This window comes from Gekko japonicus, unplaced genomic scaffold (assembly GCF_001447785.1).
Source record: "Gekko japonicus isolate JY-2015 unplaced genomic scaffold, Gekko_japonicus_V1.1 scaffold62, whole genome shotgun sequence".
Lineage (NCBI taxonomy): Eukaryota > Metazoa > Chordata > Lepidosauria > Squamata > Gekkonidae > Gekko > Gekko japonicus.
The window spans coordinates 2,058,660-2,070,733 of record NW_015166419.1 but is presented as its reverse complement, the minus strand read 5'-3'; the positions used below and the strand labels follow the sequence as shown (position 1 = coordinate 2,070,733).

The following is a 12,074-nucleotide window of genomic DNA, read 5'->3' as shown; positions in this document are numbered from 1 at the left end:
TAGCTTACATCATTCTACTTCCCCCATTTTATTCTCACAGAAATCCTGTGAGATAGGTTAGGCTGAGAGAGTGTAAGAGGCCCAAGGTCACCCAGCAAGCTTCTATGGCCTGAGTGGGGATTTGAACCTGGGTATTCCAGATTTTAAATTCTCCTGTGGTCTGCCCAGTAATCTATTCGGAACTATCAGATCTGCTGTGCTCTTCTAATCTTTCTGTTGTAACATCTAGCCTACGGGGGAGGGCGGGGTATAAATTTGATAAATAAATAAATAAATAAATAGAAATGCTGCACAAAAGTTGACCCTACTTAAACTGTTACACAGACATATCTATCCTTTGACTGTGGTGCCAGAAATAAAGAGGCAATATCAGTCAGCTATTTCATAGCTTCTACATATCTGGGTACCAAATATTTGATTTGTTGCTACTGACATTGATATCGGGAAAGCAGATCTGCAGTTGTCTTAGGCCAAAGGCTCAGAGCTAGATTTTATTTAAATGAGGCTTCTGGCTTTTACTGCAAAGAACAGTCCTTGTCTCTTCCTCTGTCTCTCTGTCTATCTGTGCACATTGATAACCCTGCTTTTCTTCCAAATGGGGACCCCCCCCCAGAAGGCTTATGTCAGGGGGTGTGGCCTTCTGACACACTTCCGGTGATGTCAGGGGGTGTGGCCTTATGACACACTTCCGGTGATATCAGGGGGTGTGGCATATGCTAATGAGTTATGCTAATGAGCTCCTGCAGCTCTTTTTCTACAAAAAGACCCCTGGCGGACTAGCCTAAATTGTCTCTCCCCTCTTCTTCCTTGACATCTCTGCTCTTTTAAGGCCCCATTTAAACGTGATGCCAGCTCACGCAGAAGTCACAGAAAGCTGAAGTCACACATTGCCTTGTTTCAGCTGGGCTGCTAATTGTACAAAGCAGTTCCGTGTCTCAGTAGCAACCCATTTTAAAAATGAGGGACTCTAGAAAATCCCGTCAATGACTCTTTTTGCCCTCATCCATTGTCAGGGCTAAAGCAAGCCTTGCTTTAATTGATTAATTGTACACTGTCAAGTTGCAAGTGACTCATGAGGTTTTCTATGCCAGACATGAGCAGAGGTGATTTGCCATCACCTTCCTCTGCATAGAGACCCTGAACTTTCTTGGGGCCTCCCCTCCGGGTACTAACTAGAGCCAACCCTGCTTAGCTTCCAAGTTCTAACAAGACTGAGCTTGTCAGGGATGTTCAGGGATGTTTACAACATGCTCTATTCATTTCCCCCCCCCCTTATTTTATACCATGCCATTCTCCCCAACAGGGACCCCAAAGTGGCTTACAACTAGGGTTGCCAAATGGGCCCAGGGGCGGGGAATCCCCCGCTTCGGAGGCCCCGATTTCCGCCCCGGCAGAATCAGGGCCCGGGGGAACCCTGCCCCCGAAGCTGCGGGTGACGCAGCCACGTTGCTGACATTGGGGGCGTGGCTGAGCTCGTCGGGGGGGGGGAAACCATATGGTTTTTCCCCCCGCGGAGCCCGGCCACGCCCCCAACGTCAGCAACATCCCACGTCACTTCAGGTGACGTGCTGCCGGCGCACGCGCATCGGCACAAACTCTCGGACACCGGCACGGCTCCCCCGCTCCGAGGGGTGAGCCGATTTGGCAACCCTACTTACAACAATCTCCGCTCCTCCATTTTATTCTCACAACAACCCTATGAGGCAGGTTAGGCTGAATGTGTGTGACTGGCCCAAGGTCACCCAGCAAGTTTCCATGGCAGATCCTAGCCTGTCTTTTATGTTCATTTATGTAGAGCACCTTCTAGTTATTTATTTATTTATTTGTTAGACTTTTACCCCTCCCTCCCGCCAAGGCGGCTCAGGGCGGCTTACAATGGTTAAAACCAGTATACAATTAATACCGATTGTCACATCTAAAACAATACAAAGCAATACAATAAATACAACTTATTAAAATTAGAATGTGGCGGCCATCTGTTATAAAGTGCTAGTGCTTATGTGGGATGGTCAGTGTGGCCAGGGCTGTTAGAACGCTTGTCGGAACAGCTCGGTCTTCACTGCTCTACGGAATTGTTGAAGATCCCACAGAGCTCAAATTTCATTTGGGAGCTGGTTCCATAGCGTCGGTGCAGCTAGGGAGAACGCCCTGGTTCTTGTTGCTGTTAACTTAGCATCCCTAGGGCCAGGGGGGACCAAGCAATTTTGTGTCCCGGATTTCCCTCGGGGGAACATATGGGGAAAGTTCGGCGAGTAGATAAAATGGGAACCACTCCTTAGAGAGGGTGGGCACACCAATCTCCCTTGTGGGAGGGTGTTAGCTGATGGTCGGGACGTCCTGGTCGAGGTTCGGAAAAGGCGGAAGAACGTCTCGGCTAAAAAAATCCCTGCAGTGGATGTTTCCGGCCAGGCGGTGGCAGTGTGGCGATTTGACATATGGGTCCTGAAGCCTGGTCGACAAGCAGCCGTTCGGAAAATGACTGAGCCAAGCCAGAAGACGTTTTTATTATTATTATTATTATTATTATTATTATTATTATTATTATTATTATTATTATTATTATTATTATTATTGAAATATGACTGCTTTGGGAATCAGTTTTTCTCTAAAAAGTGGAACTGAAAAGAAGAAGAAGAGGTGCACCCTTTCAGAAGCCTGAGCTGGCAGATTCCCCACTGGAGTGTGGCTTCAAAGGCCCGCCTTGCCAATACTTACGCCATGATGCCCGAAAGGTGAAAGAGTTCTGCTGACAGGTATGCCATGTAGCTGTAGAGAAAGACGAAGAGAGGCTCAATGACACGGATGTGAGAAGTGAAGCGGGAGGTGAAGGCAGCGATGATGCCATAGATCACCCCGACAAAGACACCCCCCAGGGATACCACGAAGAAGCTGAGGAAGCCCAGGATGATGTCCGTGAAAGTGATTCTGTCAAAGGTGGCGTACTCATCAAAAAGGTGGTGGAGGACCTGGGGGGAAAGAGAAGAGGAAGATGGGATATCTGCCCCAGGGAAGCAATGATCAGGGAATGCCAACAACAGGTGCACTGACATGAAAGTGGAGGCAAATCAGCAACATGAAAAAGAGAGGGAGGGAAATGATCAAGAGGCAGCTTTAAAAAATCCACAGCATTCACTCTGTTGAAGGGCAAGCCTCTGACGTCACTACTGCCCTGGAATATCTGCTTCATCAAGGCAACGGCAGAAACAAAGAAGTCAACTAAAGAAACATCAACCGCACAAATAAACTGGGAAAACATTACTCCTGCTGCTCTATCTTTTTTTTAAAAGGGTCACCATCTTGATTTTGGCACATATAAGATAGGGGAGCAGCACGGAGATTTGCATGCCTAGAAAAGAAAGCAATCAGGCCAAACTACATGCTATGAATTTTAGTGATTCCGGTCTAGGGATTCACTTTGCCTGCAAACAGAGAGCGGCTACAGGGAACGGAAGTTCTGAAGTGCAAAACGTCCTCCCCTCCCTGCTCCATCATCCCAAGTGCACTTTAAAAATTACTTTCTCCACAGCTCCTGTATGAATGTGGAGGAAATGAGCCCTGGACCTGACTTGTTAAAATTTGTAACATGTTCACAGTTGACTCACATCTTACTAAGCAAAACAGAAAGCCTGATGTATAGTCAAGTGACGACACAGAGTACATGGCAACCTAAGGCTAACAGTGCTATCCCAGGCTAGGCTGCTCCAGCCTAAACCCAGATTTCGATTGATTTAGGCCAAACTAACTTGTCAAAGGATCACAATGCAAACAAGACAGCCGATATGCAGGGGGGGAAATGCATTTTGTGGCAAAGCCCGTTAGAAGGACAGGAAAAATCTATTCTGGTGGGTAGCAATGTTGGTCTGAAGCAGAAGAACAAAGTTTGAGTCCAGTGGCAACTTTAAGACCAACAAAGTTTTAGTCTAGGTATAAGCTTTCCTGTCCATGCACACTTCTTCAGATACATTGAAAGGGAAGTCACCAACCATTACGTATAGGTGGGGAGGGCGTTTTCAGGAGGAAGGGCTAATTAGAGCCAAGGTGCATAAGTAACAGAGCAGTAAATCTAACGAAGATTGGATTAAGACAATTGGTAAGACTTATGTCTCACCAATTGCTTTAATTGTCATTAAGCAAAGTCATCAATTGAAAAGTGTGGCAAACACCTACTGGTCTCTTTTGGGGCACTGAAGAAGACAGACAGTTATCATTTTCAGCTCTGAAAAGCTTCTCTCGCCCAAAGCAACTGTGGCCAGCAAAGCACTCAGAGTGCACCAGTGCAACCCCGGGGGGGGGGGGGGCACACACCATTATCTGGCTACATTTTCCAGTACTGCTATTACTTCATGCATTCATCATTAAAGTTTTTGGGTCAAATCTAGCTTCTACCACAGACTCGCTCACTGGCCTTAGGCAACCCACCCTCTCTGAATTGCAGCCCCCTGTCCGGAACATCGAGATAAGTATGCTAAGAGGATGCCAGTCACAGCTACTGGCAAAACGTCAGGTCCTACAATGCCAAGACCACGGCCATACAACCCGGAAAATCTACAACAGCGAATGAACTCCTGCTGTGAAAGCCTTCGACAACACATTATGCTAATTTACTTTACAAAGTCTCTGTAAGAACTGCTAGTAGAACATACTTGAAGAGCTTTGAATTTACTTGTTTGCTTCATTTCCACCCCATCTTTCTCCCTTCTGGGGACCCAAAGCAACTGATATAATTCTTCCCTCCTCCATTTTATCTTCACAACAGCCCTGTGAGACAGAGTGTGTGTGACTGGCCCAAGGTCACCCAGCAAGCTGCCATGGCCGAGTGAGGATTTTAACCTCAGGTCTCCCAGATCCTAGTCTAGCACTCTAACCACTATGCTACACTTGCTCTCTGAATGCTCAGAAGAGCTATATAACTGCGAAGCACTGTTATAATTCAAGCATCTTTATCATTGTTAAATGCACGCAGGGCATTAATCCTTCTGCTACCTACATCAGCACATCAACTGCAGGTTACAACGCAATTCCTACATGCACAGCTAAATACAAAAACACGGTTACCCCTAGATGCAGACCACACAATGAAATTCTACCACCAATTTTTCATCCAGGTGTGTCTTGTGTGTTTTCTCTGTTAGTATTTGTCCTGTGTGTTTTCTCTGTTAGTATTGTAAGTGGCCATGAAAGGGAGTGGGGCAGAATCTCCCTTGTGCACGTGCAAACATACTTTCATTTCCCCCCTCCCCCAAAAAATCATGACACTCAAGGGTGGGAAAAGCATCAATTAACTGGCCTGTTGGGAGTGGGGCTGGGAAACAATCCTTCCCCTTGAACAGCTAACCTACTGAGGGAGACGATTATGTTTGGCCTAGAGATGTAAGATTTCCAGAAATTTTGAAGCCATTGGGGGGGGGGGGCAAATTTCTTTTCTGTTTTTCTGCTGTTTCAGACAAACATAGCTACCCACTTGAATGCACCTTTTGCAGTACACTGTAACAATAAAGTTGGCGTGGATTAGTCACCCCTTAATGCCCTTTAACATCCCTGGCTGCAAATCAAAGCACGTGGAAAAAGATTCTGCTTTATCCTCCCCGTCTTGGGTGAGGCAAAGACTGTAGCCTGCCTCAGCGATTGCAGGCATGTAACCTAGCTGAAGTTAGTGATCCAGGGCTCTTTTTGGGCAGGAACGCACAGGAACGGAGTTCCGGCTGGCTCCCGAGTTGGCCACGCCCAGCAAGAACTCATTAGCATAACAGGCCACACCCAACAGCAGAAACTCATTAGGATTGGCTACATTAGGGGTGTGTGGCCTAACGTGCAAAGGAGTTCCTGCTACAAAAAAAGGCCCTGGGTTTTGACAACAAACAAGTTAAACAGAATAACAAGCAAAAGGTGGGTGTGGCTGGATGACCACACTTCTGGTAACGTGGGTGCAGCCTAATGTGCTAATGAGCTGTGCTGTCAGGGGTGTGGCCCAATATGCTAATGAGTTCCTGCTGTTGGGTGTGGCCTATTATGCTAATGAGTTCCTGCTGGGCTTTTTCTACAAAAAGAGCCCTGCGAGTGATCCCATCTTAATTTAATACAAAACTATTTGGATGTGTTCTTGCAGGTATATTATTTCACAGACTTCGTTTTTTGTTTGGTTCCTCTCCATTCTTCCAATAGTGCGAGGTGGGGGAGGTAAGAGAAGATGTGAAGGACTGGACATTCATCAGTGACCTCCCCACAAAGCACCAACCCTCTGGGGACAAAATGGAATTGAAAGCAGCAGGAAACTGACCCTGTCTCAGAGCTATGCAACCGCTATGGTGCAGGCACAACTGCCTCTCGCTTCTGGCTGGACGGCTGGACAACACTTCCACTATGTGTTGTCAGCAAAATCCTCATTGGCCAGCAAGGATTCAAGCCCCAAACAACCACGCTATTCCCCAGCTCCCTTTGTCTTATTCAAGGAGCATCCCCAACTGCATCTGATGCTCAGGCCTCTACTAGCCCTCCCCCTCTTTATTCCTAGTCCATGGGTTCTACTTGCTCTGGCTTACCCTTGTAAGGCAAACTAGACTAAAAGGAGCCTCCAAGACTAGAAGTAGTATACCTTACATTGCTGCATGCTGGGACCAAACGCCTGGCCACAAGATTCAGTGGCTGATGTGGCATACGACTGTCCACTGCTAGAGGCAGAAAGCTCGACTGCATGGACCCTTGGTCTCACCCAGCAAGTCTTAGGTATATACTCTCAGGGCCGGCTCACTCACTAGGTGAACTAGGCACTCGCCTAGAGCGCGCCGGCCCTTAGGGGCACCAAACTGGCACCCCCCCCCCAGCTGTCCTGGTTCAGCTGCAAACACTACTGAGTTTTAAACATGTTATGATCTTTCTGATGATACAAACACCAATTCCACCAAAGAACGTAGCCCTCTGGGCACAGAAGGGTCACTCAGCTGAGTCAAAGAAGAATCTAAGTAGGGGGGCTATTACATAAGGACACTCAAGTTGCAACTGACTTATGGCAACCCCAGCAAGGAACTGTCAAGGCAAGTGAGAAGCAGAGATTGTTTGCGACGAGTGCCTTTCTTTGCAGAGTCTTCCTTGGTGGAAGCCAGATGTGCAAAGCAGGCAAAGTTACAAAAGCAAAAGTGAGTGTTAAGAGCATGGGTGCCAGGGGAACGGGAGGTCTGGGGTACAGATCCAATTAACGGGTCCGAGCCATGGTGGGCGCATGGGGGGGGGGTGCCAGAAGGGATCCTCGCCTAGGGTGCAAAACAAGCTGGGGCCGGCCCTGTATACTCTCATGCTCAGTTATAGCTCCTAATCATTCCAAAGGTGCCCGCCCCCTCATGCTTATCTTCTTTAAATGGAATCTTGAGGCGGCTGCCTCTCTTTGCCTTGGGGCAGGGCTGTTTTCAGCTGTTGTTCCCACTTACCACAGTGACAGCATCATTCAGCAACGACTCTCCAAACACCAAGATGTGCAAGAGCTCATTGATGTGGATCTCTTCAAACACAGCCAGCACTGCCACAGGGTCCACAGCTGAGATGATGCTCCCGAAAAGTAGGTTGGCCAAGAGGCCGATGTGGCTTAAACCAGTCACATCGATCTGGCACACAGCATACAACAGCGAACCCACAAAGAAGGCATTCCACAACGTCCCCAGCACTGCAAACATCAGGATGGTGCCCAAGTTCTCGGTAAACTGGCGCAAGGGCAGGAAGTAGCCAGCATCCAGGATTATGGGTGGGAGAAGAAAAAGGAAGAAGATGTTCGACTGTAGGATCGGGGGGTCCTCTCCTACAGCCTTGATAAGTCCTCCAACGAGCAGTCCTACCACGATGAGCAAGCAGCTTTCTGGAACTATATTAGAGATTGTTGGGATAACATGGAATCCTGGAGGAGAAACAACAGAGTACCAAGTTAGCACCTTTGCTGCTGCACTGCAGTGCATCAGTCCTAGCTTTGCCAATGGCTGGGCAATGAAACCAAACTGTGCAATTCCCCTAGAATCACAGACTTAGGAAGAGAAGAAACCCAACAGGCAAGGTTTCATATGAATTCTGTTTGCTCCTTGGAAACACATACACAAATATGCCAGTCCCAAGGCAATGCAGACTGTGCAGCAAGAAAAGCTTAATTGTGGAATGGCACAAAATATACATATGCACATAAAAGATGCCAGCTTTGCACCATTTATTCCAGTTTTTAGTTATGAGGAAAATTAGTGTGGAATAAATTCTTGGTGGACAGGAGGTGTGTGACTGCTATCTACAGGGTGATGTTCAACTTTTCTGCAGTCCTCCAAACCATTATAAGGTGCTACAACAACAGAAACATAGATTATGATTATCAACAGGCTACAGGAGTCTGGGCTATGCCTGTTATTTTATGTAGTGCATCATATTGTATGTGCCAGAACAAAGAGCTTTGATTTATCCAATAACAATACAGTAAAAGGAAACATAGTGAATTGTCCTTTGAGCAGCAACTGGCATCTTAAGAGACTCCAGCTAAAGTACTCAATTCATAAGTCTCTCCATGGGATAGGTCTTTATCTCCTTTTGATGGACACTCAACAGACCGAAACAACACAGCTTCAGATCATTACTCAATGCTGTGCTTAACCACGTCTGCACCTTGCATAGGAGTGCTCAAGGATCAGTCAGCTGTGCATTTGTTTATTTTATTTATAGTCTACCTTTCTTGCTGAGACTCAAGAATGATTACAAGATTTTAAAAACAATGCCATAGGAGCTGTAAGACATACAGTAAACAATGCCACAAGACTGGATCACAAAGTTAGAAAACAATATAATAAAGGCGGTATAAGACATGATAAATAAAAATTGCAAACTGTGGATTAGAGAAATTAGAAAGCTACGCAGGTAATGCATATCATATACCAGGGGTTCACAAACGTTTTGAGCCTGTGGGCATTTTTGGAATTCTGACACAGTATGGTAGGTGCTGCTGCCACAAAATTGCTGCCACAGAATGGCTGTTTCAAGAGGCAGAACCAGCCATAAAATAGGTGCTGCAGCTTACCTTCATACTCACAAGGAACACAGTGGTAACACTCAACAATAACAAAACCACACGGTGTAAAATTGGCTATATATATTGTAAACAATGTCATAGAATTAAGTTTAATTATTTTTTTGGAGCAGAACACACATCTCCAAATTGTAATTTATGGCTTCTTATCTTTCCAGTTGTGATACAGCCTTCTTGATCTCCTGCTCTGCTCCAGCCGCTTAGTAGAACTGTTGATTAGAATTATTGCCCGCTTTTAAGCAGCAGTAGGACTAGAGGCAGTTTAAACAAAGCATTTGGCATAACTGGCAGGTTGCCACCCAAGACAGGAGCGATTCTTGATAAAGAGTTTGTTAAAACGGGGAGAAAACCGGCTATCCATAGAATCAGAATGGGAAGTTTCCTTTAACCAGTGAGGTGGAGAGAAGCATATATATGGACTTACCTGTTCAGAGTTGGTACTTGAAAATGACTGTATGATTTATTCATATGATGGGAAAACATGGAATGTTGGAACTAATTATACTTTGTACCTACTACTGAATGTTTATGATATTTGTGATATTTAAAGAGTTAAGTACACTATATATTTCTTGCTACATGTTGTTTGATATTACTGATACTCAATAGTTTTGTATGTTACACTTAATTCTGTGACATTGGGGAATTTCACATTACCAGTTTTCTCCCGGTTTCAAACCGGGAGTCTTCCGTTTCCAGATGAACCGGTACAGGGCTGCCGTTTCACACACGGCTTGCCCCTACCGGAAAGGAGCCGATTCACAAGCGGTTCGGCGTTTCACACACGCACCGCTTCGTTTTCCCGCCGTTTTCTTCCCGCGCGGGCGATCGGGGTTTTTTTAAAAAAAGGTTCGGCTTATAGCGATATATCGATATATCGCTATACCAGAACCTCAAATGGTCGCAATAACGATCCCATTGGAATGCTACTCCTTAGAGGTTCCAGTATAGCGATATATCGATATATCGCTATAAGCCGAACGTTAAAAAAAAAAAAAAAGCCCGCGCGACCGGAAAAAGGCGGGAAACAAGCGTATCGGAACCGGGAGAGGGAACGGGAGACTCCTCAGAAGCGGTTGACAGGTAAATCGCTTCCCTCCCGGTTCCTATACGGAAGAGAGGCTTCTGTGTCTGAAATGCCACTTAGATCCCGGTAGGGAACCGATTCCTAACCGGGTTCTGTCTGAAATGACAGACCACAACCCGGTTGAGAATCGGTTCCCTACCGGGACATAGCACCTGTCTGAAATTCCCCATTGTTTACAATATATATAGCCAGATTTTACATGGTGTAGTTTTGTTATTGTTGAGTGCAGCTTACCTTCAGTCACACAGTGAAGATCCTTGTGCTATCGCGGCAGCTGCTGTCAAAGCAAAGGTATTAAAAATCTGCACAGCCAATCAAATTTCCAGTGGCCAATCAGCAGCCTTACAGAGCAAAAGACCCATATCACCTATCTCTTCTCCAGGCTAAACATACCCAGCTCCTTCAACCTTTCCTCATAGGATTTGGTCTCCAGACCCCTCACCATCTTTGTTACCCTCCTCTGGACACAATCCAGCTTGTCAACATCCTTCTTAGACTGTGGTGCCCCAAACTGAACACAATACTCCAAGTGAGTTCCAACTAGAGAAAAGTGATACCACCACTTCATGTGATCTGAACACATACTTCTGTTGATGCAGTCCAAAATTTCATTTGCCTTTTTAGCTACCACATCACACTGCTGGCCCATGTTCAATGTATGGTCTACTAGGACCCCAGGTTTCACCCATCCTATAATTATACTTCTGATTTCTCCTACGTAAAGGTAGAACTTTACATTTTTCTGTTGAAATTCATTTTGTTGGTTTTAGCCCAGTTTTCCAGCCTGTCAAGATCATTCTGTATCTTGACTCTGTCTTTTACTATATTTGCTACCCCTCCCACCCAATTTAGTATCATCTTCAAATTTATTGAGCATCCCCTAGGACAGATCTCTGAGGCACTCCACTTGTCACTCCTCTCCAAGAGGATGAGGAACCATTCACAAGCACTCTTCGGGTACAATCTGTCAACTAGTTACAAAGCCAACTAATGGTAATTGGATCCAAACCACATTTTACCAACTTGTCAACAAGAATATCATGTGGAACCTTATGAAAAGCCTTACTGTATTCCCCTGATCCAACAAGACAGAAACTCTCTCAAAAAAGGAGACAAGGTTAGTCTGACATAGATCTCCTTTATCCCCTTCTTGCAGATTACCTGTTTGCCAAGAATTCTCAAAAATAATGGACAGAGGATCAAAAATTACATCAGCAAGTTCCTTTAGTACCCTTGGATGCAATTTATCTGGCCCAGAGGACAAGAAACTAGGTGTTTAAGTACCACCCCTAACCCTATCCTAAGTTTGTAACTCCCTACCCTCATAATGTGTTCTCTTTTTGTCAGGTTGAGAACCTTTTTCCTTGCAAGTGAAGACTGAGGCAAAGTAGGAATTCAGCAGTTCTGCCCTCGTTTCATCTCCTATTAGCAATTTCACTTTCCTCTCCCTGCAATGGTCCTACCACTTCCTTGTTCTTATTCTTGCACTGAACATAACCAAAGAACCCTTTTTTTGTTGTGTTTAACATCTCTCAGTAGCCTAAGCTCACACAACTCCAAGACAGCAGACCACCTTGTTTCCTTCTCCACCTTCTGGAAAACGAAGTTGTCATGTTATTAGGCCTTTCATTTTTAGCATAGTTTGACTTCCAACAGGTATCTGGGTAAGTGAAATCTCCCATGACCACCATGTCCTGTCTCTTTGAGAACTTTGTAATCTGGTCTAGGAGTGTCTCATCCAGGTCCTCTGCCTGGTTTGCTGGTCAATAGCAATCCCCCATCATAATATCACTATTATTTCTTACCCGTTCTATTTTTACTCAGAGACTCTCCTTCCATACTGATTCATGTATTCCGTCACAAGTATACACATTTTTGATATATAATGGTTGAGAAGCTGAATGCATTTTTTGCCTCTGTCTTTACTGTGGAAGATGAGAAGTG

The 12,074-nt window shown here is 45.5% G+C and overlaps 1 protein-coding gene across 1 annotated transcript in view; it reads right to left on the bottom strand.

The window, feature by feature from the left end:
* SLC9A1 (solute carrier family 9, subfamily A (NHE1, cation proton antiporter 1), member 1) overlaps positions 1 to 12,074 on the bottom strand; it is a 126,064-nt gene that overhangs the window by 24,366 nt on the left and 89,624 nt on the right. Inside the window, exons 2-3 of the mRNA XM_015411626.1 lie at positions 7,422 to 7,882; positions 2,716 to 2,966 (exon numbers count right to left, since the gene is read on the bottom strand). Coding sequence (XP_015267112.1) covers positions 2,716 to 2,966; positions 7,422 to 7,882 — 712 coding nt within the window. The remainder of the gene's footprint in view (positions 1 to 2,715; positions 2,967 to 7,421; positions 7,883 to 12,074) is intronic.